The sequence below is a fragment of the Mustelus asterias genome, chromosome 10, assembly GCF_964213995.1.
Source record: "Mustelus asterias chromosome 10, sMusAst1.hap1.1, whole genome shotgun sequence".
Classification (NCBI taxonomy): Eukaryota; Metazoa; Chordata; class Chondrichthyes; order Carcharhiniformes; family Triakidae; genus Mustelus; species Mustelus asterias.
In genome coordinates, this window is record NC_135810.1 from 90153002 (window position 1) to 90180650 (window position 27649).

At 42.3% G+C, this 27649-nt stretch overlaps 1 protein-coding gene across 2 annotated transcripts in view; it reads left to right on the forward strand.

The window, feature by feature from the left end:
- Positions 1–27649, forward strand: part of LOC144499756 (actin-binding protein WASF3-like) — a 90987-nt gene that overhangs the window by 25137 nt on the left and 38201 nt on the right. For both annotated transcript variants that reach the window (XM_078222164.1, XM_078222165.1), the window contains exons 4-5: positions 20893–21027; positions 25503–25656. In XM_078222164.1, the coding sequence (XP_078078290.1) occupies positions 20893–21027; positions 25503–25656 (289 nt within the window). The remainder of the gene's footprint in view (positions 1–20892; positions 21028–25502; positions 25657–27649) is intronic.

Below are 27649 nucleotides of genomic sequence, written 5' to 3' on the forward strand. Positions count from 1 at the left end.
TCTCTTTAGGATATCTCGTAATTCATCAATGTGAGCACCAATAATTTGTGCCGGTGAGCCCAGACCGTTGTCCACAAGTTTACTCACAAAGACAGTTATCATCTTGACACCTATGCCACTAGTGAAGTGTAGACCTGCTTACCAGCAAAACCACCACTGTGAACTGGGCTCCACCCGCCCATCTGAGGATTTACTTGCCTTAACTCGGCTCCCTGTTGCCAAAGTCTGGCAGGATCTTCCAGGAACATGGCACAGATTGTACGCATCAATATCAGATAATTATGGGTTGTACATCAGGATAAAAAAAGGATTAAATGATGAGTAGTGACAAAGCTCATGAAAATACAGCCGCTCTGACACTTGGATCGTGTGATCCCCCCACAATGTTCTTTGACATCAAATAGGCTTCAGATTTGGAGGTCCCACACTTTATTTAGAATCACGAGCTTTTGGAGCGCTGCTCCTTCATCAGGTCATTCACCTGAAGGAGCAGCGCTCCGAAAGCTCATGATTCCAAATAAACCTGTTGGACTTTAACCTGGTGTTGAGAGACTTCTTACAGTCCCCACCCCAGTCCAACGCTGGCATCTCCACATCATGGCTACCTTTTACACTGATTTTTACCACAGTTAATATTGGGAGAGAAAGCCTTTGCATAACTATTACTGCACTATTGTTTCTGCACTTCTCTGCAATTTGCCTACATATTTCTCTCTGGTGTCCAGCAATAGGGCAAGCAGCAGGCTCGCTGATCACGCAATCAGATAAATAATTCTCATAGATGGCGAACTAGGAAGAAAAAAAGAGTATAAATCCCATTTAGATTGCCCAAACCTTCCAGATCATTGGAATGTAAATTCAATAAATAAATGTGGAATTGAAAGCTATTCCCTCCCAGTAATGGTGACCCATGAGACTATCGTTGATGTGTTGTAAAAAAAAAAATCTGATTGGCTAATGTTGGTTAGCGAAGAAAATCTGCTGTCCTTAGATGTGATTCAAACCTACAGCGGTGTGGTTGAATCTTAACTGCTCTCTGAAAGTGCCTACAAAACTGTTACAGAAAAGTTAAACAGGAATGAAACTGAATACCTGGCATTGACCTAGAAATGATAATGGTCCTGCAAAGTCCTCCTTAGTAACATCACGGGATTTGCGCCAAAATTGGAAGAGTTGACCCACAGCCTTGGCAACAGCCTAACAGAGTCATAATCAAGGAATTATACCTTTATAGACAATGTCCTTGATACCTTTGTCAGCCATCTCTGGGTATTTCCTGTCCCACCAGTAGAAGAAACTCAACCGTGATGGCAGGACGGTGGTAAGCATTCGGGAGAGAGTTGCCTGGGAGTCCTCAACATTGACTCCGGACTCCATTAGGTTTTGTCACATCAGGTCAAGCATGGGCAAAGAGCACCGCACACTTAGCAGATTGATACTTCTCCATGTTGAACACCAAGAGTGACAAAGGTATAGAATGTATTCTGGGTGAGGGACTTAAATTTATATCACCAAGAGTGGTCAGTTGAGCCACTATCTAGTGTGCTAGTCTGAAGGACTTAGCTGTTAGACTGGGCCTACAGCAAGAGGTGAGGGAACCAACAGCAAAAAATCCTACTTGACTACATCCTCACCAATCTACTTGTCACAAATACATCTGTCCATGACAGTATTATTAAGAGTGAACACCACACAGTTTTTGTGGATACAAAGTCCCATCTTCACATTGAGGATAGCCTTCATGTTGTGTAGTTCCACTGTCATTTACACTGTCATGTAACATAGGATAGACTTCGAACAGACCTAGCAACTAAAACAAGGTATCCATGAAGTGCAGTAGGCCCTCAGAAGCAGCAAAATTGTATTCACCCGCGGCACGGTAGCACAGTGGGTAGCACTGCTGCTTCACAGCTCCAGGGACCTGGGTTCGATTCCCGGCTTGGGTCACTGTCTGTGTGGAGTTTGCACATTCTCCTCGTGTCTGCGTGGGTTTCTTCCGGGTGCTCTGGTTTCCTCCCACAGTCCAAAGATGTGTGGCCATGTTCAAATTGCCCCTTAGTGTCCTGGGATGCGTAGATTAGAGGGATTAGCGGGTAAAATATGTCGGATATGGGGGTAGGGCCTGGGTGGGATTGTGGTCGGTGCAGACTCGATGGGCCAAATGGCCTCTTTCTGTACTATAGGGTTTCTATGTTTCTATGTTTCTTTAATCACATGACCCAACGTATCCCTCATTCTGCAATTACCATCACTTCGGGCATCAACATTTGCTCAATAATGTATGCAAGAGGGCATGCCAGGAGCAGAACTAAGCATAACTAAATTCAGCTTCAGTCAGGTAAGCTACAGCATCAAACTGCTTGCTTGCTAAGCAGTGGAGGCAGCATGCAATAAACAGAATTTAGCAATCTCTCAGCCAACAGCTCACTGCAATCTTGCCACATTGTTATATATGACATGACATCATCTTGGCGCGGTTTGAAAAGGCTCAATATCTGGTGGAGGCATGTTTAATAATATGTAAATGCATTAAAATAAATGTAAATCAGGTTCTTTCCCATAATGGGCGTGGACCTGATTATGTCACCGGCGAGGTTTGGCGAAAATCCAAAATCGCAACCTCACCAGCACGATTTGTGATTGCAGATCTTGAGCCCCCGCTGGTATTCCTGTGGACAGCGAGAATAGGCTCAAAATGCCCCCACGTTCAGGTTGAAGCTAAGAGAACAAAGTACAGCAAGTTCAGAGGGAGACAGATTGGAGTGAATGAGGGGAGCAGTGAAATTAAGAACCTCTGGCATGACACCAGCCGTCTTGACAAAAAGAATGTTGAAGTCAATTTCCTGATGCTAATGAAGCATCACATTATGAAGTAAGACATAGGGTCATTTGTTTGTGGTGTAGACGTGTTCAGTATTATTTTTGCATGGATTAATGCTTTTGTAGAGTTGAGATAAGGGCAAGTTAGGAAGCATCAGAAAAGTTGGATTCTTGATGTTGAAGGCCTGCACTTGGATGTTAAGAGCATAGGGTGGGGAAAATGGAATATTAGCATGGAAAGAAGCAGTCTTGCTAATTAAGCAGACATAGGGAGGAGACTGAACTCCAGATTTGGCAATAAACTGCAGTTTTGAACTTTGTGACAGCCTGTGATAACCAGGGTTTGATCATGTCAAGGCCAAAGGCATGAGTTGGTGTTTGAAATCAAAAGAGAAAATGCTGGAAAATCTCAGCAGGTTTGGCAGCATCTATAAGGAGAGAAAAGAGCTGACATTTCGAGTCCAGATGACCCTTTGTCAAAGCCCCTTTTATCCAGTTGTTGGTGTTTGCCAGGTGGCTGACATTTGTTTACTCAACATTAACTTGGAAGAATGTTTGGGATACTTATGTCATGATATTGGATAGGCTATTAGAAAGTGAATCAACAGCTTTTGAATTGATGGCAAAGCTAATTGTTGACAGCTTATATGTGGAAGTTGACCCTAAGTTAGTTGCATGCAAACTGTACTATCAAGCTGGTTTGGATAATTTTTTGTTCATCTTATTCAGATTTCTGTTTTTAAGATCATAAGTAATGAGAGAGTCTTTAAATGGAACATCACTTCTTGTTTTTAAATATAGTTGTTTCATAATTCAGTCTACCTGAAAGGAACAGAAACTGTATGAGGATATTGATTTAAATTTATACAGAGATGCACATTAGTTCACCACAGGAGAATAGTGTTTGCAAAGCAGTAGTTCTATGAGGGACGTTGGTGGCTATTGAGGGAAACTGTGGCTTTGGGAGATTTTGAGTTGCTTATGTACCATTTAGCAACATGCGGCTAGATGTTGATACCCAGAAACTGGTGGGATTTTCCAGTCTCACCATTGGCAGAACCAGAAATTCCTGTCCAAAGTTAATGGGTGCTGGTAGCTCTCCAAATCCTTGACTTGTTTGTCTAAGCCATCCAAATCATAGTAATGTGATATTTAAATCACACACAATACATCCACTGGGAGTTTGTGTCATCACATGTTTTCAAGGTCAGAAAATATTGCATTGGATCATGCCTCGGATTCTCTTCGGCCTCCGAGTTTCATCATGGATGCAATTCTCAATTTGGTTGTTGAACTAACTATTCCATAGTTCCTTACTCTGCACCCTTCCTGCAACCTTTCCCATTGGCTTTTGGTCTCCATGGTCTCTATTTTAACTGGCTCTTGGACGCAAAGACCAATCTGATTTGGGAGAAGGATGAGGCCCTTGTGGAGCAGCTCGCATAGGGCTTGTAGGCTGAATCAGACAAATCTGGGGCTAAGTTGGTCAATTCTAGTTGCCCACCTCTACATCCTCGGTCCCAGGTTCTGACTCGTGTGTTATATAATGAAATATTTTTACAAATTAAATTGCAATATTATCTGATTCATTTCTGTGGGGGCAGTGTCTTCACAGACCACAATGCAACCCATTTATGAATGATATTTGTAATGATCAATGGCACAAGTTATGCTAATAAAATGAATAAATTTTCACATTAAATTGAAATCACACATTTTAAACAGTTGTAAATATCTACGGTAACACTAAAATTGCAACCCGAGTGCTTCATTATGATTTTATCATAGCTTTTTAGTCAGTGATTTTGATCAATATTTGAGAGTTAACACTTAGATTCATAGATGTTTACAGCACAGCAGGAGGCCATTTCGACTTTTGTGTCCACACCAGTCAAAAAACCAGACTACACTAATCCCATTTTTCAGCATTTGGCCTATAGCCCTGTAGGTTAGAGCAGCACAAGTAACATTTAAGAATATTTAGATATTCACAAGAGTTTCCAACTCAGTCACCCATTGTACCACTGTGGGGTGGCACGGTTGTTCAGTGGTTAGCACTGCTGCCTCACAGGGGATCCGGGTTCAATTCCCAGCTTGGGTCACTGTTTGTGCAGAATCTGCATGTTCTCCCTATGTCTGCTTGGATTTCCTTCAGGTGCTCTGGTTTCTTCCCACAATCTGAAAGATGTGCTGGTTAGGTGCATTAGCAATGTTAACTTCTCACTCTGCATACCCGAACAGGCGCCTGAATGTGGCGACTAGGGGATTTTCACAGTAACTTCATTGTAGTATGAATGTAAGTCTGGTTGTGTCACTAATAAATAAACTGATAAAAACTGAACGTTTCGGTCAGTGACCGCTCTCTTATCCTTCTACCTCTTTCTTTCAATTTCCTCTGGTTTTTCATCTACTAATGGAAAAAGTGCTTTCCTGTCCACCTTATCTATGCCATTTATAATCTTATACCCCTCAATCAGGTCCCCTCTCAACCTTCGCTGCTCCAATGAAAACAGGCCTAGCTGATTCAATCTCTTCTCGTCGTTCAGACCTTCCACTCTTGGCAACACCCTGGTAAATCTCCTCTGCATCCTCTCCAATGCGATCATATCCTTCCTAAGATGTGATAACCAGAACTGCATGCAATACTCCAGTTGTGGCCTAACCAATTTTTTAATACAGTTCCAGCATGACCTCCCTGCTTTCAAGTGAATTCACATGTCATTGGCATCCTTCCAGCTACAAAAGATGATGAATACACAGCAGACAATCTTTTTCAGATGGGGTGTCTTCATATGGTGCACCTTTTTGCTGAGGCTGAAGAACTTTGGTGACAGGTTCTACCACAAGTGCCGCACGTGAAACTACCAGATGTTGGCACTGGCATCTAATGCCTAACCACTGGTCATCATGGTATCAGTCCACAGGGTGTGTTACCATTTCCCTCTGTCGGTAGCAAGTGACTCCCAGATGTGATATTCAATGTTTAAGATCTTCATGTCATGCTTGCAAGCATCCTTAAAGCAGAACAGATCCCAAGCTGCCAAGTGGGTTGACTTTTGAGAGTACTGATTGTTTGCAGTCTGACCAGCTCTTCAACTCTTAGCTCTGGTTGTGGTTTGGCAGCTTTATCAAAGTGTAATTTTGCTTTCTATTGTTTCACTTTGCTTTTGTCACCTTTAGCTATCGGAAGGGTAGTTCGGATGCAGTGTGATACAAGTTGCTGAACTGGACTACCATCTCTGCGTTTCTCCACTCTAGAATTGCCTTCTACACGTCTGTGCTGGATCATCTTGATTGTTTTTTGATGAACCTGTTAGTAATTTTCACTGCTGCCTCAGCCTTTTAATTTCACTGGGGACAGTGTGGGGATATGTAGTGCTGAACTTCTCATTTACAAAGCATCTGAATTGTTCACTGAAGAACTGAGGGCCATTGTCACTCATCACAATGTCAAGAATTCTGTGTATCCTTGATGGTTTCATGCCATCATTTCATCATCATTTCCTGTACCATTTGGAGAGTTCCATCTCGTTGCACAACTTGCTTCATCTGAGCAATATATTTATTTGTCAGATTCAATGTCTTTGTTGGATTGAATAACTTCCACAACATGTTATGTTGTTGTTTCTTGTTGAATCTGGAAGATTTCACACTGTACTAGCATCAACTTTCTTCAAAGGAGTACAGTTCTTGATAGCATGTTGGTGATGTACATTTGCTTCCCCTGTACTTGGAGAGTTAGAAGCAGTTTGAGAAAGATGCTTTGAAGTGGCTCATTGTCAGACTCTACCTTCACTTTGTTTCTCCCAAACAGCACTGATTAAAATGCTCACAAGCAAAGCCAGTAACTAGGCATTTCAACTCAATCTGTGTGGTGTTGTTAAATTTGCATTGATGCTCTGGCTGAAAATGCAACTTAGTTGTCTGTGCTGCAAGAGGGTTGCTCCATGTCCTCCTTGCTGGCATCACACTGCAGGGTGACTTCATTGTTAACATCATAGTCCCTCAGCACTGGCATTGCCATTACTAGTAAAGTAAAAAGTAAAGTATTTATTAGTCACAAGTATGCTTACATTCACACTGCAATGAAGTTACTGTGAAAATCCCCAAGCCACCTCACTCCGGTGCCTGTTCGGGTACACTGAAGGAGAATTTAGCATGGCAGTTCACCTAACCTGCATATCTTTGGACTGTGGAGGGAATCTAGAGCACCTGGAGAAAACACACACGGACACAGGGAGAACATGCAAATTCCACACAGACAGTGACCCAAGCTGGGAATTGAACCTGGGTCCCTGATGCTGTGAGGCAGCAGTGCTAACCACTCTGCTACCGTGCCGTCCCAGTTGTTTGATGTGAGTGAAAGCTGCTTGTTGTTCTGTGCTCCAATACTATCCAACATCTTTTGCAGTGAACTTGTTTAGAGGTTCATACTCTGATAATTAATTGGATAGGCGCTTTGCTATGTCATTTACAAATCCAGACTATCAGGTTAACATGATTGCTTCCACTCCTGGAAGATCATTAACTATCTCATACTGTCTGCATTGATACTCTTTGGGGAAAAATAGGAATTCCAAATGAAATTTATAATGTAGTCAGAAAACTGCTACTTTCATCCTAGCTATCCTTTGCATCTAGCGTGGTGAAGACCTTTTGTCGTGACAGATTGCAGCAAGATTACTTCAGTGGTTTGTATGACATAGTGAGATCTCTTCGAAGCTTTATTGAGGATCTTTGGATCTATACACACACTCCTTTCCAAGTTTTTTTTCACTGCTGCTAATTCAGTTTGAAACTGTTTTCTTGATTACTCCCATCTTTTCAAGATCCTTGATCTTGTCTCTCAGGTTGCATTTGAGGGCAGCTTGGACTCTTCAGGAAATGCCAAATTGGTGTCACAATCTCATCTACTTCAGGATGATATTTACCAGAAAGACATCCAAGACCTGTGAAAACATCTTTGTAATTTTTTCGGATTTGCTCAATCGTCAATGGCTGTGTATTGTACAAAACACTTCAGACCCCTTCTAATACTTGGAGGGTTATCAGGCCAAGACTTTGACTTGTCTCAGCTAAAGTGAATGAATTTTGCTTGGTGTGTACAATCTGTAATTGCTGTTCTCTTTTCTTCCTATTGCATTGGGCTCTCAGCTTAGTTTGTCCTCTTGGGGTAAGCATTGTTCCATCATAAAACCTCAACTTTATCTGTGAAAGCTTTATTTTCAGGTTATCATCTTGAGCATCTTCACACAAGTCTTGAAGCTCATGATGTTGCACATAGCACCAGTGCTATCTGGCACTTCACATTAACTTGATGCTCTCCTTCTGCAATCATCATTTCAATAATCACACACCACTTTTTCCTTTGATACTTCAGGGTGCCCACCTTTTCTAGGCGTAGAGTGATTTATCAAGATCATTATTTAACATCTCTGTCCAGCAGCCATCTTTATAGACTTGCTTTTCTTCTTTCCAGCAAAACACTTGTAAGGAAAGTTATTCAGCTTCTTGCATTTAGGGCACTACCTTTCCCCATGCTGGACATATTTCCTGTTTTGTGGTTTCCTCCACGATATTTACATCCAGTACTCTGGCCTTGATTTCTTTGCTGGTTCTTCTAAAAATAGTTCTTTCTCTCTCCTTTGTCCTATGCTTCAAAGGCCTGAACTGCCTATTGAGGGGTTTTTTGAGGTATCACCAAAAACTTCAGCTAATACAAGACTCTCAAAGTCAGTGTCCCAGTTAAAGATGTATCTTTATTTGGCCAACGATTGAAGGGAGAGATTAGCATTGGGCAGTCCAACACCTCTCTAGAAGAGAAGGCCCTGAGCATTCCACCAGTCTGAAGTTACAAAGTATCAGACAGGTCAATTATACATTTTCAACTTTGCTTTTCCTGCCTTCCAGGAAGTTATGAAGAATCATCATTAGTACAAAACAATCATTGTTAACAGTTGTCATATACATTAGCCAATTACATTTTACCCTCTGACATCATGGGATTTCATTGGTCTGTAGAATTTGGATACTTCTTCCCCCTGTCGTTTAGCAAAGGCACTTCTCCAAACAACTTGTTTCTGAGTTGGTCAAAAAGCTGAAAAAGTACGGTGATTTAAACCTTGGGAAATTTATGAGTTACTATATGCGTGTAACTATTTTGATATTTTAAGTGTTTGTCGTCTTTAATAGATCTTGACTAGCTCCATTTATATATTTTTTTTAAATGGTGTCAGTATGGAACACTACTGTTGGTCACTATAAGTCCAAAGGTGATAGATTTTTGTTGGCTCAAGTGTATTAAGCAGTCTGTCAGAGCTGCAATGGAATTAAAACCTAGGTGGATTTATTGTTTTCCAGGAGATTTAAGAATAGCTAAATTGATTACTATCCCAGCACTATGTACTGTATTAAAAACAGAAAATGCTGGAAAATCTCAGCAGGTCTGACAGCATCTGTGGGAGAGAAAGAGCCAACGTTTCGTGTCTGGATGAAAGCCATCCAGATTCAAATTGTTGACTCTGTTCTGTCTCCACAGATGCTGTCAGACCTGCTGAGATTTTCCAGCATGTTCTATTTTAGTTTCAGATTCCAGCATCTACAGTATTTTGCTTTTACATAATAAAAATATAGATATATTTTCTATACCATTGATGCTGATCAATATTAAGATTTGCAAATAAAAGAATGAAGGGAATAAATACTTGTAGGGCTCAAGACGTTATTTAGTACAATTTTATGTAACTAAAGAACAAAGAACAATACAGCATAGGAACAGGCCCTTCGGCCCTCCAAGCCCGTGCCGCTCCCTGGTCCAAACGAGACCATTCTTTTGTATCCCTCCATTCCCACTCCGTTCATATGGCTGTCTAGATAAGTCTTAAACGTTCCCAGTGTGTCCGCCTCCACCACCTTGCCTGGCAGCGCATTCCAGGCCCCCACCACCCTCTGTGTAAAATATGTCCTTCTGATATCTGTGTTAAACCTCTCCCCCCCCCCCCCCCCCCACTTCACCTTGAACCTATGACCCCTCGTGAACGTCACCACCGACCTGGGGAAAAGCTTCCCACCGTTCACCCTGTCTATGCCTTTCATAATTTTATACACCTCTATTAAGCCTCCCCTCATCCTCCGTCTTTCCAGGGAGAACAACCCCAGTTTACCCAATCTCTCCTCATAACTAAGCCCCTCCATACCAGGCAACATCCTGGTAAACCTCCTCTGTACTCTCTCCAAAGCCTCCACGTCCTTCTGGTAGTGTGGCGACCAGAACTGGACGCAGTATTCCAAATGCGGCCGAACCAACGTTCTATACATCTGCAACATCAGACCCCAACTTTTATATTCTATGCCCCGTCCTATAAAGGCAATCATGCCATATGCCTTCTTCACCACCTTCTCCACCTGTGACGTCACCTTCAAGGATCTGTGGACTTGCACACCCAGGTCCCTCTGCGTATCTACACCCTTTATGGTTCTGCCGTTTATCGTATAGCTCCTCCCTACATTATTTCTACCAAAATGCATCACTTCGCATTTATCAGGATTGAACTCCATCTGCCATTTCTTTGCCCAAATTTCCAGCCTATCTATATCCTTCTGTAGCTTCTGACAATGCTCCTCACTATCTGCAAGTCCTGCCAATTTTGTGTCGTCCGCAAACTTACTGATCACCCCAGTTACACCTTCTTCCAGATCGTTTATATAAATCACAAACAGCAGAGGTCCCAATACAGAGCCCTGCGGAACACCACTAGTCACAGGCCTCCAGCCGGAAAAAGACCCTTCCACTACCACCCTCTGTCTTCTGTGACCAAGCCAGTTCTCCACCCATCTAGCCACCTCCCCCTTTATCCCATGAGATCCAACCTTTTTCACCAGCCTACCATGAGGGACTTTGTCAAACGCTTTACTAAAGTCCATATAGACGACATCCACAGCCCTTCCCTCGTCAACCATTCTGGTCACTTCTTCAAACTGAATCCTGCACAAATGCTTAATTCTTATGTACGTATTTATAAAACAAGTTATCATAGTAGTATTAGGGGATAACATAGTCAAAGGGATTGACATTGTTCTTTGCAGCAAAGAGCATGATTCAGAGGACTGTGTTCCCTGCTTGGTGTCAGGGTTTGGGACATCTGTTTGGGGCTGGAGAGGAGCTTGCAGTGGTAGAGGGAGAACCCAATTGCCCATGGTCCATGTAGGTACCAACAACCTATGCAGGACAAGGGAGTTTCTAAACAGTCAGTGTGAGGAACTTGTCACCAAATTAAGAAGCAGAACCTCAAAGGTCATAATCTCTGGATTATTATCTCAGCCATGTGTAAATTGTCATAGGACATATCAGGTTAGAGAAATAAATGCATGGCTCAGAAACTGGTGTGGAAGAGGTGGATTCTGGTTCATGAGGCACTGGCACCGATACTGGGGAAAGTGGGATCTGTACTGTTAGAACGGTCCACACCTGAACCATGCTGCGTCTTGCAAGCCAACATAATTAAGGAGATATTTCAAAATACACAGAATAGATGCATTCCAACAGTAAAGAAAATGCCCAAGGGACGATACACAATCCGTGGTCAACTAGAAAGGTTAAAGATAGGATCAAACTTGAACAAAAGGCATAATTGTGCAGATAGGTGCAAGGTCAGAAGATTGTACAGAATATAAAGAACAGTGAAGGATGACGAAAGGTTAATAAAGAGGGAAAAATTAGAGTATGGGAGAAAGCTAGCCAGAAATATAAAAAGAAATAGTAAGAATCTCTATGAATATTTTAAAAGGAAACAAATTAACAAAGTGAGCGTTGACCCAACAGAAAGTGAGTCTGGAGAATTGATGATGGAATGAAAGGAAATGGCAATGAATTGAACGGTAGCTTTGCATCAATCTTCACTATAGGGGATACAAGTAATATCCCAGAAGCAGTTATAAATCAAGAAATAAAAAGGAGAATCTAGAACTAGGGATCACTGTTTATAAATATGGGGTTGCCCATTTAAAATGGAGATGAGGCTAATTTTCTTTGGGGGTCAGGAATCTTTGGAACTCTTCCTGAACAGACAATGGAAGCACCGTCTTTAAATATTTTTAAGGCAGAGATACATAGATTCTTGGTAAGCCATGGGGTGAAGGGCGAGGTGGGATGCACGTTTGAGGTTACTATCAAATCGGCCATTATTTCATTAAATGGCGGAGCAGGCTTGCGTGGCTGAATAGCCTACACATTATGTTCATTTTCATATGTGTCATGAAAAATAGTGACTTTGATGTTAGATTTAATTGTGGGAACGGTAATTGACACAAAGTGTCAAGAAGCATAACAACACTTTGGCATATTCTGGTTTTCTGGAACAGTGTAATAGAAAAATAATATGGATGCAAGGTAAAAGGTGAGCAAAGTGGTAATAAACTGAAGTGGACCAAAAAGTAAGTTCCTGGTACTTTGCTCCTGCTGCGCGAAAGTAAATGGTTGATTAATGAAAACCAACAAACATTTCTTGTGTATCAATAGTAAAACAAAAAACTGCAGTTTTGTTGGAGGGTGGAGAGCAGGAATGAAAATTGAGTTCTGAACGCCTACTCAGAAACATTCTTGCACATAAGAAGCTCAAGATCTGGATGCATTGGTACAGCTGGTACTTGCTGTTGAAAAACAATTAGTCTTGGACTTTGCCTGGGATAAGGATAACTGCGATCCCCTCATTGAACTAACTCTTGCTGGGGGCTCTGGTTTAACTGAACTTCCCACTGTGAGCAATCTATTTCTTTTGGCAGCCCTGGCTTTATTCCTTTGTAAGAAGTTTAACAACACCAGGTTAAAGTCCAACAGGTTTATTTGGTAACAAAAGCCACACAAGCTTTCGAGGCTCTGAGCCCCTTCTTCAGGTGAGTGGGAATTCTGTTCACAAACAGAACTTATAAAGACACAGACTCAATTTACATGAATAATGGTTGGAATGCGAATACTTACAACTAATCCAGTCTTTAAGAAACAAAACAATGGGAGTGGAGAGAGCATCAAGACAGGCTAAAAAGATGTGTATTGTCTCCAGACAAGACAGCCAGTGAAACTCTGCAGGTCCACGCAACTGTGGGAGTTACAAATAGTGTGACATAAACCCAATATCCCGGTTGAGGCCGTCCTTGTGTGTGCGGAACTTGGCTATCAGTTTCTGCTCAGCGACTCTGCGCTGTCGTGTGTCGCGAAGGCCGCCTTGGAGAACGCTTACCCGAATATCAGAGGCCGAATGCCCGTGACCGCTGAAGTGCTCCCCAACAGGAAGAGAACAGTCTTGCCTGGTGATTGTCGAGCGGTGTTCATTCATCCGTTGTCGCAGCGTCTGCATAGTTTCCCCAATGTACCATGCCTCGGGACATCCTTTCTTGCAGCGTATCAGGTAGACAACGTTGGCCGAGTTGCAAGAGTATGTACATACTCTTGCAACTCGGCCAACGTTGTCTACCTGATATGCTGCAAGAAAGGATGTCCCGAGGCATGGTACATTGGGGAAACTATGCAGACGCTGCGACAACGGATGAATGAACACCGCTCGACAATCACCAGGCAAGACTGTTCTCTTCCTGTTGGGGAGCACTTCAGCGGTCACGGGCATTCGGCCTCTGATATTCGGGTAAGCGTTCTCCAAGGCGGCCTTCGCGACACACGACAGCGCAGAGTCGCTGAGCAGAAACTGATAGCCAAGTTCCGCACACACAAGGACGGCCTCAACCGGGATATTGGGTTTATGTCACACTATTTGTAACTCCCACAGTTGCGTGGACCTGCAGAGTTTCACTGGCTGTCTTGTCTGGAGACAATACACATCTTTTTAGCCTGTCTTGATGCTCTCTCCACTCCCATTGTTTTGTTTCTTAAAGACTGGATTAGTTGTAAGTATTCGCATTCCAACCATTATTCATGTAAATTGAGTCTGTGTCTTTATAAGTTCTGTTTGTGAACAGAATTCCCACTCACCTGAAGAAGGGGCTCAGAGCCTCGAAAGCTTGTGTGGCTTTTGCTACCAAATAAACCTGTTGGACTTTAACCTGGTGTTGTTAAACTTCTTACTGTGTTTACCCCAGTCCAACGCCGGCATCTCCACATCATTTATTCCTTTGTACAGCTTGCTTGCTTGAATGAATTAACATGCTGGTTAGCTAGCAATTAAAGTTCTGCTAACAACAAAAGTTAGGTTGAATCATTTCAGAGTCAATAGCAAAGATTGAATTGGGTCTATAATTGAGAATTGGATCAAAGCACTATACAGTTCAGTCAAGTTAACTAATAAGATCGCAATGCCCAATTTGTGACTTTTTTTCCCCTAAAGGATTTTAGCCAAGTATTAGGCATTGCACAATTGAAAAAATGTAATATTCAGTTATGTTGGTTTGTTGTTGGCTGTCCCTTGAAAGGATAATGCCGCCTTAGGGTTGCATGAACAAAGCCAAAAGAGAAAATGCTGGAAAATCTCAGCAGGTCTGGCAGCATCTGTAAGGAGAGAAAAGAGCTGACGTTTTGAAATGTCAGCTCTTTTCTCTCCGTACAAATGCTGCCAGACCTGCTGAGATATTCCTGCATTTTCTCTTTTGGTTTCAGATTCCAGCATCCGCAGTAATTTGCTTTTATCGCATGAACAAGGGTTTGGCTACTCGTCAACTTAACTGCTTACAAACTGTAAAGCCTGTTATTACAAATGAATCATGATTGGCTACTTTTCTGTCTTCTTTGTTTTCAAATGATGTCATGGACGGAATGAGCCAAAATAAAATCAGGAGCATTCGTGGTTTGGAGACTGAGTGAAAAAAATGTATAACAAAAAAGGAAAATATGGCTGTTTACAAGCTATTATATTTCTTCTATTGACCCATAAAATATTTCCGATAAAGACCAAAACAATGTTTTTCAAATTTTTACTTGCTTTTCGATAATGAAAAGTTGGTGGTCATATATGTAGTCAAAAAGTTTCATCAGTACATTTATGGTCAGTATTTCACAATAGTTTTGACCTCAAGTCATTGCTGGGCTTATTCAGAGAAGAAAAGCCAATGCCACAAATAGCTACAGCAAGGGTACAGAGGTAGACTTTCTCATTGGCAGCGTACAGATATAATTTCAGCATCGCCCAGGAACACTGATATCAAATGTGGATGTGTTCAGCTGGTTGCCTTTGCCACAGACAGTGGTATCACCACTGATTCCGCAAGAGATATTGCTGGCACTGCACATGATAGAGACCTTGCCGGCCTCAGCTAAACACATAAGGATGTGGACTGAAACAGACTCTATTATTGAAAGTTAAGAAGATGGTGATGCAAGGGTGGTGGAATGATCAGACAGAGCTGCTTAAGTTTACCAACAAAGGAGGATGAGATAACCTGTGAAGACAGGGGGTTGAGGGGACATGAGGTTATATTCCCATGCCAAGGGAAATGATTTTTGTTACAAGAGTTGCACAGCTCACATCTGAGACAAAGTGGGATGAAAGCACTCGCCAGAAGTTGTGTTTAGTGGCTGGGCATTGATAAAGAAATTGAAAGATGGCTAGTCAGTGTCCTAGTTGTGAAACTCAACAGGCCTTGCCGCCAGCAGCTAATATGCATCTTTGGAGGTGGCAAGGTAGACCCTGGGCAAGAATATATACTTTCAAGGTATCAGTGCAGAAAGAAGTCAATAGGCCTCTACCCTTCCATATAGGTAACTTTTTGGTGTCTTACAACACCATGCTAAGTGTGAACAAGGAGGTCATGCCAGCTGAGCTACTAATGGGACACTGCTTAAGGACATGTTTGGATATGATATTCGCAGATTTAGTGGGCACAGTGGAGGCTAGGCATGCCTCTCAAAGAATGTCGTGACGTGAGGAAGAATGACAGTGTTTTCCAAGTTGAGGATTTAGTCATGTTTGCAGCAGGACTGGCATGGGTGGCTGGTAAGATCGTGGAAAGGCCGGGACCAGTTTCCCCATATCATAGAGGTACAAGGTTGTTACATCAAGAAACTTGTCGACCATCTGAGGAGGAGAGCAGCCTGATACAAGTGATCAACAGCCGACTCCAGCAGTAAATTTGGATCTGCAAGGATTGTTTACAGGGATCCGGTTGTAAATATGGAACTGAGAATACAGCAATTACTGAGGAAGGTCTCAACCTTGGATTGATGAGTTTGCCTTGGTTTCACCTGATATTTCATTTTCAGAGTTGAGTCTTTCTACCAGGATTCGGAAGTTGACGGATTGACTAAACTTATGAGCTTGGCGTATTCCTGAGGTTTTTCTGAAACATGTTGCTTATGTTAATGATAAGGAGTTGAGGGGTGGGGGAAGGAGTGTGGTAAGGTGGCCCCTTATAAGGGAGCGTACCCTGAGGGCACTTGTTCGGGACGGGCCCTATGGAGTGTTGAGAGGTGGGAAGCTGAGCCAATCAAGTGAAAGGGTGTGTATCATCGGTCGGGGAGGATTCTGAGTTGGATCTAGGGAGGAGTGTTGTGTAGTCCTGTAGTTATTCTGTCTGACCCTATTAGTGTAAATGCTTAATTATTCGTTGTCAATAAAGCCTTTTGTTACTTGTGCCTCATCAAGTCACACTCCCTATCTACACTGTCCAGCCCCCTCATGATAGCGATGTTCAAAATCATGAGGGGGCTGGACAGTGTAGATAGGGAGAAACTGTTCCCGCTCGTAAAAGGATTAAGACCGAGAGGTCAAATTTAAAGTGATTTGCAAAAGAAGCAAATGTGGTGAAGAAAAAACTTTTTCACACAATGAGTGGTTCGGGTTTGGAATGCATTTCCTGGAATTGTGGTGGAGACAGGTTCAATCAAAGCATTCCAGTTGTCATTAGATGATTACTTGAATAGGAACGATGTGCAGGCATTTGGGGTAAAAACAGGGGAATGACACTAAGTCATGATGCTCATTTGGAGAGCTGGTGCAGATATGATGGGCCATATAGCCTCTTTCTGCACCATAACAATTCTGTAACTCTGTGGAAATGATCCTATTACGAGATTGGAAAATATAAATTTTCCCTATAAAGTATATTTAAAATAAATTCCCATCTAAAGTATCTTGCTTAGTAAATTATCTTCTCCTTTCTTAAAAAAAAAGCAGTTTGACAAATATCCAGCTGTTAATGGTATCAAAGTTATAAAGATGAATATTAACTTAAATGATACTGTACAGAATAATTATCCCAATTCTTTTGGGACCATAGAAATGTTATTCATAGAATGTAACTGATCACAAATCTAATTGATTCAATTTCTTGAGGGAATCCTGCTTGATTCCCTTTAGTGGTCAGGAGGATATTCAGACCTTTTGTACATGGCTTGTGTTAAATCTTCTCAGGAGATTAACCTATTTTAGTCGGGTCTGTGATAATGATTCAACTCCGTCTTATGAAATAAGTGACTTGATAGGCTGAGCATTTTTTTGTTTTTCTTCAGGTGTACCTGAAATGTAATATTTATGAAGTTTCCTCTTTCTGATTTAAATGTAGAATAGTTCTAAAATTGGCACTTCTAGTACTTCTACGTTGTCAGCTCTGTAGTGTTATTTAGAAATGCTACATAGACTATGTAGAACTAAAATGTGTTAAGATTGAAATGTTCGAATGTAATAAATGTAGCTTTGAAATTGTCCTTTACCATGGAGGTGATAGGGAAAATATATTAAAATGAGCCTGTGAAACTTTTAATTAAGCTGTTGTGAATACAAATAAATATAGCCAGAGGTCAATCAGACTGACTGGATTGCATTTTCTCATTTTGCCTCATCAGATTTCTGCCCCATTTATGCTTGTAAGCAGCCCAGAAATTGAATCAGCAGATTTCTATCTAGATGTTCCAAAACTACATGCATAAAACCCAGGATCAATCTCTTACTCCATAATCTGAACTGTTAATAGATGCAAATTTAAAAATGCAACTCTGATACTTGATACAGTCTTTCTCCCCTGCTGCTGTTCAATCTTGTTAGAGATTATCAATTGAACAAAAATGATTGGTAACAAATAGAAGGAAGGAACTTAATTGAATATTCATGTTTAAAGAAATAGGCTGGGATTTTCTAGCCCCGCCCCAAACTCAATGGCTGGTTGGCTGCCTTTCCGAATTTTCCATCCTACCCTCAACAGGGAATTCCAACCACAAAGGCAAAAATAAGACTTGTTTGGAGCCTAAAGAGATTTCAATGCCATAGAAACCAAAGATAATACAGCAAATGCATCTCTAATGTGATTATCAGACTAGATGGATGATTAACCAGGACAGAGCCATCTGTAAGATAACACATTTCCATTACTATTTTCCCTATTGCCATTCTTAGATATTTGTGTGTCAAGACATTACCAAAATATCCTTGTTAAGTTATCACTAAATTAGTAATGTTTTAAGTAGCTTAATCTAAAGCATGAACATAGTACTGTAATACAGGGGGGTAATTCAAGTGGCGATATCAAAAGAGAATGCAGAGCTGGTAAGGGATAATATTGTTAGAGGATAAATACTGTTCTCTGCATCACAGCCCATGAGTCCTAAATGCTCTCTTGCCTGCTCAGTGCCAGGATTAAGGACATCGGCTCAGGGCTGGAAGACAAAGATGCGGTTGAGAAAGGGATTCTGCTAAGGAAGTATGAACAGCTAGGTGCTTAATTTAAAAGCAAAACCGCAATGGTAATCTCTGGTTTACTACTTGAGCCATAGGTGAATTGACATTGAGTAAATAAGATCAGAGTATTGAATGCTTGGTTCAGAGATAGCTCTGGGACATATGGGTTTCAATTCATGGGGCACTGGCACCTGTATTGGGGAAAGAGGGAGTTGCACTGTTAGGACGGCCTATACCTGATCTGTGCTGGGACCAGTGTCCTCGCAAATAATATAACCAGAACAGTAAGGCGAGCTTTAAACTAAATAGGGTGAGGGGAAATTTAACAAGTCAAAGAGAAAGGACAAGTTATTAGTGTAGGGTAGTGATGTAAGTGGTGATAACCAAAATGTGACAAGAAGGGACAGAGCATAAGACATAAAGGTGCACCAGCAAATACATCAATAAATAACTGGGGCTTTTAAGAAAGGTACTGCAATAACCCCAGGTGATTTCGTATAGATTGGACTAATCAAATTGGCAAAGGTAGCTTTGAGGGCAAGTTCATGGTTTCTTAGAATGATGTTTTGATGAACCAAGCAGTGAACAGAGTATTTCAGATCTTTTAATGTGTAATGGGATTGGATTATTTGATCATCTTCTGGTAAAGAATCCACAAGGGAAGAATGATCCTCATGTGGCAGAATTTCACATTCCATTTGAGGGTGCGAAACTTGGGTCTAAAACTAATGTATTATATGAAAGCAATTACTAAGGTGTGAAGACAGTTAGCTGAGGTGGGAAAATTGATTAGAAGGTAAAATGCTAGATAAGTATAAGGGAAAAAGATATAAAAGTTCGAGGTCACCTACCAACCGACTCAAGAACAGCTTCTTCCCTGCTGCTGTCGGACTTTTGAATGGACTTGCCTTGCATTAAGTTGATCTTTCTCTGCACCCTAGCTATGAATGTAACAATACATTCTGCACTCTCTCATTTCCTTCTCTATGAATGGTATGCTTTGTCTGTATAGCGCGCAAGAAGCAATACTTTTCACTATGTTAATACATGTGGCAATAATAAATCAAATCAAGCAGTGGCAGACATTTGAGATATTTCATAATATTCAACAAAAATATGTTCTGTCGCGGAAGGACCCACCATTTGTGGCTAACTAAAGAAGTTAAGGATGATATCAAATTAAAAGGAAAGGTGTACGATGCTGTGATCATCTGCAGAAGGCCAGGCTTTTGGGAGCATGTTAAGAACCAACCAAGGATGACGAAAAAATGATGAAGAGAAATTAGAATATAAGAGTAAACTAGCATTCAATATAAATATGGACAGTAAGTGACTCAATGAATAAAAAGGAAGAGAGTAACTAAAGTAAACATTTGTCCCTTCAAGTACCTAACAATGACCATGTCCAACAAGAGAGAACCTAACCATCTACCCTTGACATTCATTGGCATTGCCATCATTGAATCCCTCACTATCGACATCCTGCATGTTACCATTGGCCAGAAACTGAACTAGCATAGCCATGTAAATATCATGGCTGCAAGAGCTGGTCAGAGGCTGGAAATTCTGCAGATAGTAACATAGCTCCTGACACCCAAAGCCTGTCCACCATCTACAAGGCACATGTCAGGAATATGATAGAATACTCTCCACATATCTGGATGAGTGCAACTCCAACCACATTCAGGAAACTGTACACCATCCAGGACAAAGCAGCAGTTTGATTGTTAACCCTTCCATTGCCTTTAACATTCAATCCCTCCATCACTGACACACACTGCAGCAGTGTCTATCATCTACAAGATGCACTGCAGCAACTCAACTTAGCCCTTTCAATTGTACTTTCCAAATCTGTGAACTCTAGAAGGACAAGGGCAGCAGATGCATGGGAACACCACCACCTGAAGTTTCCCCTCAAAGCCGCAAACCATTCTGACTTGGAACTAAATCACTATTCCTTCACTGTCATTGGGTCAAAATCCTGAACTGAACTCCTTAACAGCGCTGTGGGTATGTCTACCCTGCGTGGATTATAGTGGTTCAAAAAGGCCGCTCACCACCACCCCCACCTTGAGTGCAACCGGATAAATGCTGGCCTAGCCAGCAAGGCGCACATCCTGTGAAGGAATAAAAAAAATTTTAAGGCAGCATATCACTCAAAGTGGAATCAAACTCTGATTAAAATCCATAGGCTCACTTTAATAGTTGTTTGTATATTTCCTGTTATAAATAGTCTAATGATACTTCTACCTGTAATGCAGTAGTCATAGATTGTAGTACCTCAATTTTGCTGTTCAAAGCCATAGTAAAACATCAGTGAGGATGCTGATTTTCTATTCAGACCATGAACCAAATAATAAAGTATTTCTCAAGATAATTTTAGATAGCGAATACAGTAGTTTTCTTTGGCATTATAAACCTATGTTTTTTCCTTAAACTTTTTCTGTGTTAATCTGATTAGGCAAACATGCAGAGGATATATTTGGTGAACTGTTTAATGAAGCCAACAACTTCCATATCCGAGCTAACTCTCTCCAAGATAGAATTGATCGTTTGGCTGTCAAAGTTACTCAGCTGGACTCCACAGTGGAGGAAGGTAAATAATTCCATGGTTGCGCTGATGCTGTCATAACTTACGTTTCAAGAAGAATTGATGTTAACCCTTTTCTGTTTGATTTACTTAGCATTCTTGGTGGTAATCTTAACAAGATTTTGAAGCATTACTAAAGGCAGCCCAAGACTCCAGTAGGGGAAGAAAATAGTAATCTTTTCACTTGGGGCGGCATGGTGGCACAGTGGTTAGCCCTGGTGCCTCACAGCGCCAGGAACCGGGTTCGATTCCGTCCTCGGGTCACTGTCTGTGTGGAGTTTGCACATTCTCCCCGTGTCTGTGTGGGTTTCCTCTGGGTGCTCCAGTTTCCTTCCACAGTCCAAAGATGTGCAGGTTAGGTGGATTGGCTCTGCTAAATTGCCCCTTAGTGTCCAGAGGTTTGTAGGTTAGGTTGATTAGCCATGTGTTGGGTTACGGGGATGGGGCGGAGGGGAGGGCCTGGGTGGGATGCTCTTTCAAAGGTGCAGACTCGATGGGCCAAATGGCCTGTTTCTGCACTGTAGTGATTCTATGATTCTTTTCATACAGATGACCCAATCAGGTTCCTGCCTACAACAGGCAGGAACCTGATAATTATTTGAAAGACCTATTTTAAATGTGGTTAGCAAGCTTGAAGCCCAATTCAAAGCCCTTCCACCATTCTTTCTCTGCATGGAGGTCAGTGACCAGTGGAGTGCCCCAGGGATCTGTTCTGGGACCCTTGCTGTTTGTCATTTTCATAAATGACCTGGATGAGGAAGTGGAGGGATGGGTTGGTAAGTTTGCTGACGACACCAAGGTAGGTGGTGTTGTGGATAGTTTGGAGGGATGTCAGAAGTTGCAGCGAGACACAGATAGAATGCAAGACTGGGCGGAGAAGTGGCAGATGGACTTCAACCCGGATAAGTGTGTAGTGATCCATTTTGGCAGATCCAATGGGATGAAGCAGCAGTATAATATGAAGGGTACCATTCTTAGCAGTGTAGAGGATCAGAAGGACCTTGGGGTCCGGGTCCATAGGACTCTTAAATCGGCCTCGCAGGTGGAGGATGCGGTCAAGAAGGCGTACGGCGTACTAGCCTTCATTAATCGAGGGATTGAGTTTAGGAGTCGGGAGATAATGCTGCAGCTTTATAGGACCCTGGTTAGACCCCACTTGGAGTACTGCGCGCAGTTCTGGTCACCTCATTACAGGAAAGATGTTGAAGCCATTGAAAGGGTGCAGAGGAGATTTACAAGGATGTTGCCTGGATTGGGGGGCATGCCTTATGAGGATAGGTTGAGGGAGCTTGGTCTCTTCCCCCTGGAGAGACGAAGGATGAGAGGTGACCTGATAGAGGTTTACAAGATGTTGAGAGGTCTGGATAGGGTAGACTCTCAGAGGCTATTTCCAAGGGCTGAAATGGTTGCTACGAGAGGACACAGGTTTAAGCTGCTGGGGGGTAGGTACAGAGGAGATGTCAGGGGTAAGTTTTTCACTCAGAGGGTGGTGGGTGAGTGGAATCGGCTGACGTCGGTGGTGGTGGAGGCAAACCCGTTGGGGTCTTTTAAGAGACTTCTGGATGAGTACATGGGGTTTAATGGGATTGAGGGCTATAGATAGGCCTAGAGGTAGGGATATGATCAGCGCAACTTGTGGGCCGAAGGGCCTGTTTGTGCTGTGGCTTTCTATGTTCTATGTTCTATTCACCTGCCTCCCCAGTGGGAACTGCACTGAGTGGGCTTTGGTGCTGGTCATGACCAGTGTGGACCCGGCACATTGGATCCTGAGGGGGATCAAGGAGATAGATCCAATGCCCATGTGCCTCTCTGCTGCTGTCAGACTGCAGAGAGTGGGTCCCCCATGGGTCCAGGAGGTTGGGTGTGCTCAGGTAGGGCAAGGGGTTGACCTCTGCACTCTACCCTGGGATGGGTGTCCTGTGGCCGGAGTATCCCTTCTAGCCCTGGGAAACCTGCAGATCACTTTTGGCTTGGTGATTTCAGGCACCTCTCTGATCAAAGTCTTCATTCTGGTCTGTGGACTGTGAAAACTTTGAAGTGGGCTGGTCACTTCAATCTCCATGCCCCCAGGACACCCGGCAGGCTTCCAAATCCGAGCAGCACTCCATTCAGCAAAAGGAATTTCCCATCTCTCTTTCAGAAGCTACAGGTGGGAGAAGACCCGTTTCAAGTCTTGTGACTGGCAGTCAGTTACTTTCACTAAGGATGGGGGGAAAGATTCCAATATCCACAGCTCCTCACTTAACCCCATTCACACTATTTATTTCAAGTCTCTGAGCCTTTATAGAATGCTCAAAGCCTTAGAAATCCCTTCAAACCCTTTGAAAAGCCATGTTTCCATTCAATTTCCATCCAGTCCTTTTAATTCTCATTTCATTGCCAGCTTAATGGTTTTTAGACAGTGTGCAGACAACTTTGTTTTTCTTTCCCTTCACAGTTGAACACATCTCAAATACCGCCCCCCTACATTGTTCCTAACTGCAATGTTTATACAAAGGAGCACCTGAGATCACTTAGCTGATTTGAAGTTGCCTACAGCTGGCAGCATCAGAGGGGTACATGGGCACTGGACATGCCTCCTTGACTCCCTTTGGTGTCCAAAGTGTCAGGTCAGGGTGTCATTGCCAGGATGTCGTGCCAGGGGGCAGTGTAAGGCTTGCAATTCTGTAGGGGTGGTGTGGTGGTTTGGAGAGGTGGTGGTTGCTGGGGTGAGGTGGGAGGTGGGGGGGCCATGGTTTGGAGTGGTGGTGGTTGCTGGTTGGGGGGGGGAATTTGTCACCCTCATGCTTGTGTGTGTCGGCGGGTGGGGGAGGCAGCGGCAGCAGCTTTTTATTTTAGTGGTGGGGGTGAGGATACCCCGCTTTGTTCAGTGGTTGGGAGTGCTCCGCTGGTCAGCAGGATGTCATGATTTCCATTGAGGGGGAGGGGGCCTTACTATGAACACAGATATTGGGGTGCCCTTTAAAAAGGCAACCCCGATCTCTCTCTCAACAGCTGGGCTGGCGAGGGTGTTTCACGTTCTGCATTAGTTTAAATGGTCAAATGGGTGAATCCTACCTTTTAGCTGTTGCTAACACCAGCGGGACACACTTTGGTTTTCCCAATAGAGCCGATTCAAGTGAATTGTGCCTGGTGTCTTTTTTTGTGATAAGTTGTTTTCTACCTGGGAATAGAAAGTTACTTCCATCCAAACCTTTTAAAAATCGATTCTTAAAAAAGAACACACTTTAATGTTTTAGGTACCAATATAGATACAATAAAGCTTAATAATCTAATCTAGCTTTACATTTTCTGAAATAGACTGAAAACAAGTTATGATCCTCTTGAGTGCACAATTTGCCTAAAGGCAGTGCTTCATTATGAACACTTTGGAGTCCCTGAGGATGATATTTGAATGACTGCCATTTAAATATTCTCCCATTTACAGATCTTGTTCCCAGCTGGATTTCACTGGCATGATGTAGAAAATGCATTCGGCGAGTCTTTGAGACTGAAAATTTTGTATAGCTCTAATGAAGCTCCTGTCTCTCTTTTAAAATATTGGGAGTAACTGCAGATATCGTTCCGATGTTCTCTCCCCTATTGGCTTCTGCTGCTCAAAATCAGGGCGTTAATAAAACGAGAAATCAACTTCTCTGTCACCTTTTTTTCTGCATGCCTTGCGCGTTCTTCTTTTGCTCACTTCCGACATGTTGAGTCAGGCTGTGAATTCAAAACTTTGAAATTATCTTGCCTTTCACCTTGTTACCTTCTTGTAAAGGTGTGGACTTGGAGTGTATGAAGGATGGAGCAGCATGGGAAGGTGGGAGGCCTTGACTGTAAGATGATTGTAATGCTAGGAGTGTAGGAGATCGTTTCTGGTAGTCACATAATCAGTGGTTAGTGTTGACCCTCACTTTTCACAGTCAGTTGTCACTTTATCTAATTCTGCTTTAAGGTTGATGTTCCTGAGTCAACACGGAGATACATGAGATCGCTCTCCTTGTTTAAGATTCTCCTGAAAACCTGCCTGATTATGATTTATTGCAACACGTGCAATGGAGCTGGTTATCAGTCATTGCGTATAATACACAGACAATCTAATACTGCCCCTTTTACTCACCACACAAGAGTAATTCCTACCCCTGTTCAAGTCAACTAAATATGCAGCATGAAGCAGGTGGCATGGAAGCCAAGGGCGAGAGATAATCTTATATTGTTTTCTGTTTTCAGGGGCTATCCAATTTCGTCCCATCAGTCCTTTTATGGAAACTTGCTTCTTTGTTACGGGGAAAGGTAGTGGGGAATGAAGGCAAAAATTAAATAGCATGAACCAAAAAATATGTTGACTTTTTTCAGTCTTTATTCCTTGTAATCAATAAATGTTAGTTTTACAGGTATTAAAATTAAAAATATATTTTAATGTCAGTGATTAGTGTATTGCACTAGTTGTAATCTTAGACATTGGAAACAAGGCTTTAATATGAACTGTTGTTGTGTAGTTTCTTTACAGGATATTAACATGAGGAAAGCTTTCAAGAGTTCTACAATACAAGACCAACAGGTCGTTTCAAAGAGTTCAACTCCAAATCCAGTGCTGGAAATGTATACTCAGAGTGATAAACCACCTCCACTGGATATTCTTTCATCATACAGGTATGAATGCAAAATTAAAGACCTGATATTTTGCTTTTGTAGATTTGCCAGACACTTGTGGTCAAATGGGACTTATACCAACAGAAAGCTGTGCCTCTGACCACAGCTGATTCCCAGCCTCAACCATTTATAATCTTGTCACGAATCCTCCGAGGTATTCCATTTGTTGGTTGCCTCAGTGTCACCAGTGGAAATGAAATAATTTTTTAAACATTTAAAGAGTAAATTGGTGGGGGAGAGAAGGGAGGTGTGAACCCGGCTTCGGTTGTAGTTCCTAACCAAATTTGCCTTAATTATGTCAGGGAGCAGTACTTAAATTAAAAACCTTAGTCATGATTTCTACAACTAGTCACATGAATTGTAGATGTAAAACTAGTAATCTGCAATATAACATAAAATGCCGAACATAAGAACTAGGAGCAGGAGTAGGGCATCTCACCCCTCGAGCCTGCTCCACCATTCAGTAAGATCATGGCTGATCTTTTTGTGGACTAAGCTCCACTTACCTGCCCGCTCACCATAACCCTTAATTCCTTTACTGTTCAAAAATTTATCTATCGTTGCCTTAAAAACATTCAATGCCTCAACTGCTTCACTGGGCAGGGAATTCCACAGATTCATAACCCTTTGGGTGAAGAAATTCCTAGTCAAATAGGATCTAAATCTGCTCCCCCTTATTTTGAGGCCATGCCCCCTAGTTCTAGTTTCACCTGCCAGTGGAAACAGCCTCCCTGTTTCTATTCCCTTCATAATCCTTATACGCTTCTATAAGATCTCCCCTCATTCTTCTGAATTCCAATGCGTGAATCCTGGTGAATCTCCTCTGCATTTACCTCCCCTCCCCCCCACCCCACCCCCCCACACCCATCCACCCAGGTCAAGTAAGGAGACCAATACTGTACACACTACTCGAGGTATGGCCTCACCAGCACCTTCTGCAACATAACCTCCCTGCTTTTAAACTCCATCCCTCTAGCAATGAAGGACAAATTCCATTTGCTTGAAATTCCATTTTCAGTTGCATAATAGGTTACCCTGTGTTTATACAGTAATGCTCATATTCCAAAGAATGAAAAAAAACTGTAAAATAGGCTAACTTAAACATAGTTTTGTCATATTGATAAAGTGTTATGCTTGAAACATTAATCCCCCTGTCTCCAAGTTGCTGCTGATTGACCCTGCTGTCCATCTGCACCATTTCTGTTTTGATATTGCATCTGTCAGTTCTGCAATCCAAGTCCAATTCACCATGGAGATCATAATCAGTAGAAATCTGGTACAGTTTTACAAGTCTCAATGTTAACAGCTGGAGTTCAGATTAGATATAGGCCATCCTAGTTCATGATTTTGAGGTTTTTTGCCTCCCAGCATTTTCTCCAGAGATTGAATTTGTGCCTCTTTTTAATAGACAAGAATTTTACAACGTACCAGAGTGACTTCCTCTAATTTGTGTGTTGCTGTTTCGGCTTTATAATGCAGTGTTTGTAGATTACTATTTTGCAGTGTTCCTACATGTTAAAATCAACGTATCACTTTTAGCTCTCGGCTATTTCAATATACTATAGAAGTTATATCACTTTTTTCTTCCAATGTGTCCTAATTTACATTTGTCTGTTTTATCTGGCTGGGAGCTTTGCTAGTGCAGTTCGGGGGGGTTTAAACTAGTATGGCAGGGGGGTGGGGATCAAACTATTAGGTCTATAAGTGTGGTGGCTGGGGACGAGCTTGGGGCTGGGACAAGGTTGGCAAAGAAGAAGAGCACTCTGGGGGAGGACGACCTCACTGAGCCTGGGGGTCTGGAGTGCTTATACTTCAATGCAAGGAGCGTAGCAGGTAAAACAGACGAACTTGGGGCCTTAATGCGCATGAGGAATTTGGATGTGGTTGCGGTGACAGAGACTTGGTTGAAAGAGGGACAGGACTGGCAGCTGAATATTCCAGGGTACAAGTGTTTTAGGCGAGACAGAGGAGGGGCCAAAAGAGGTGGGGGAGT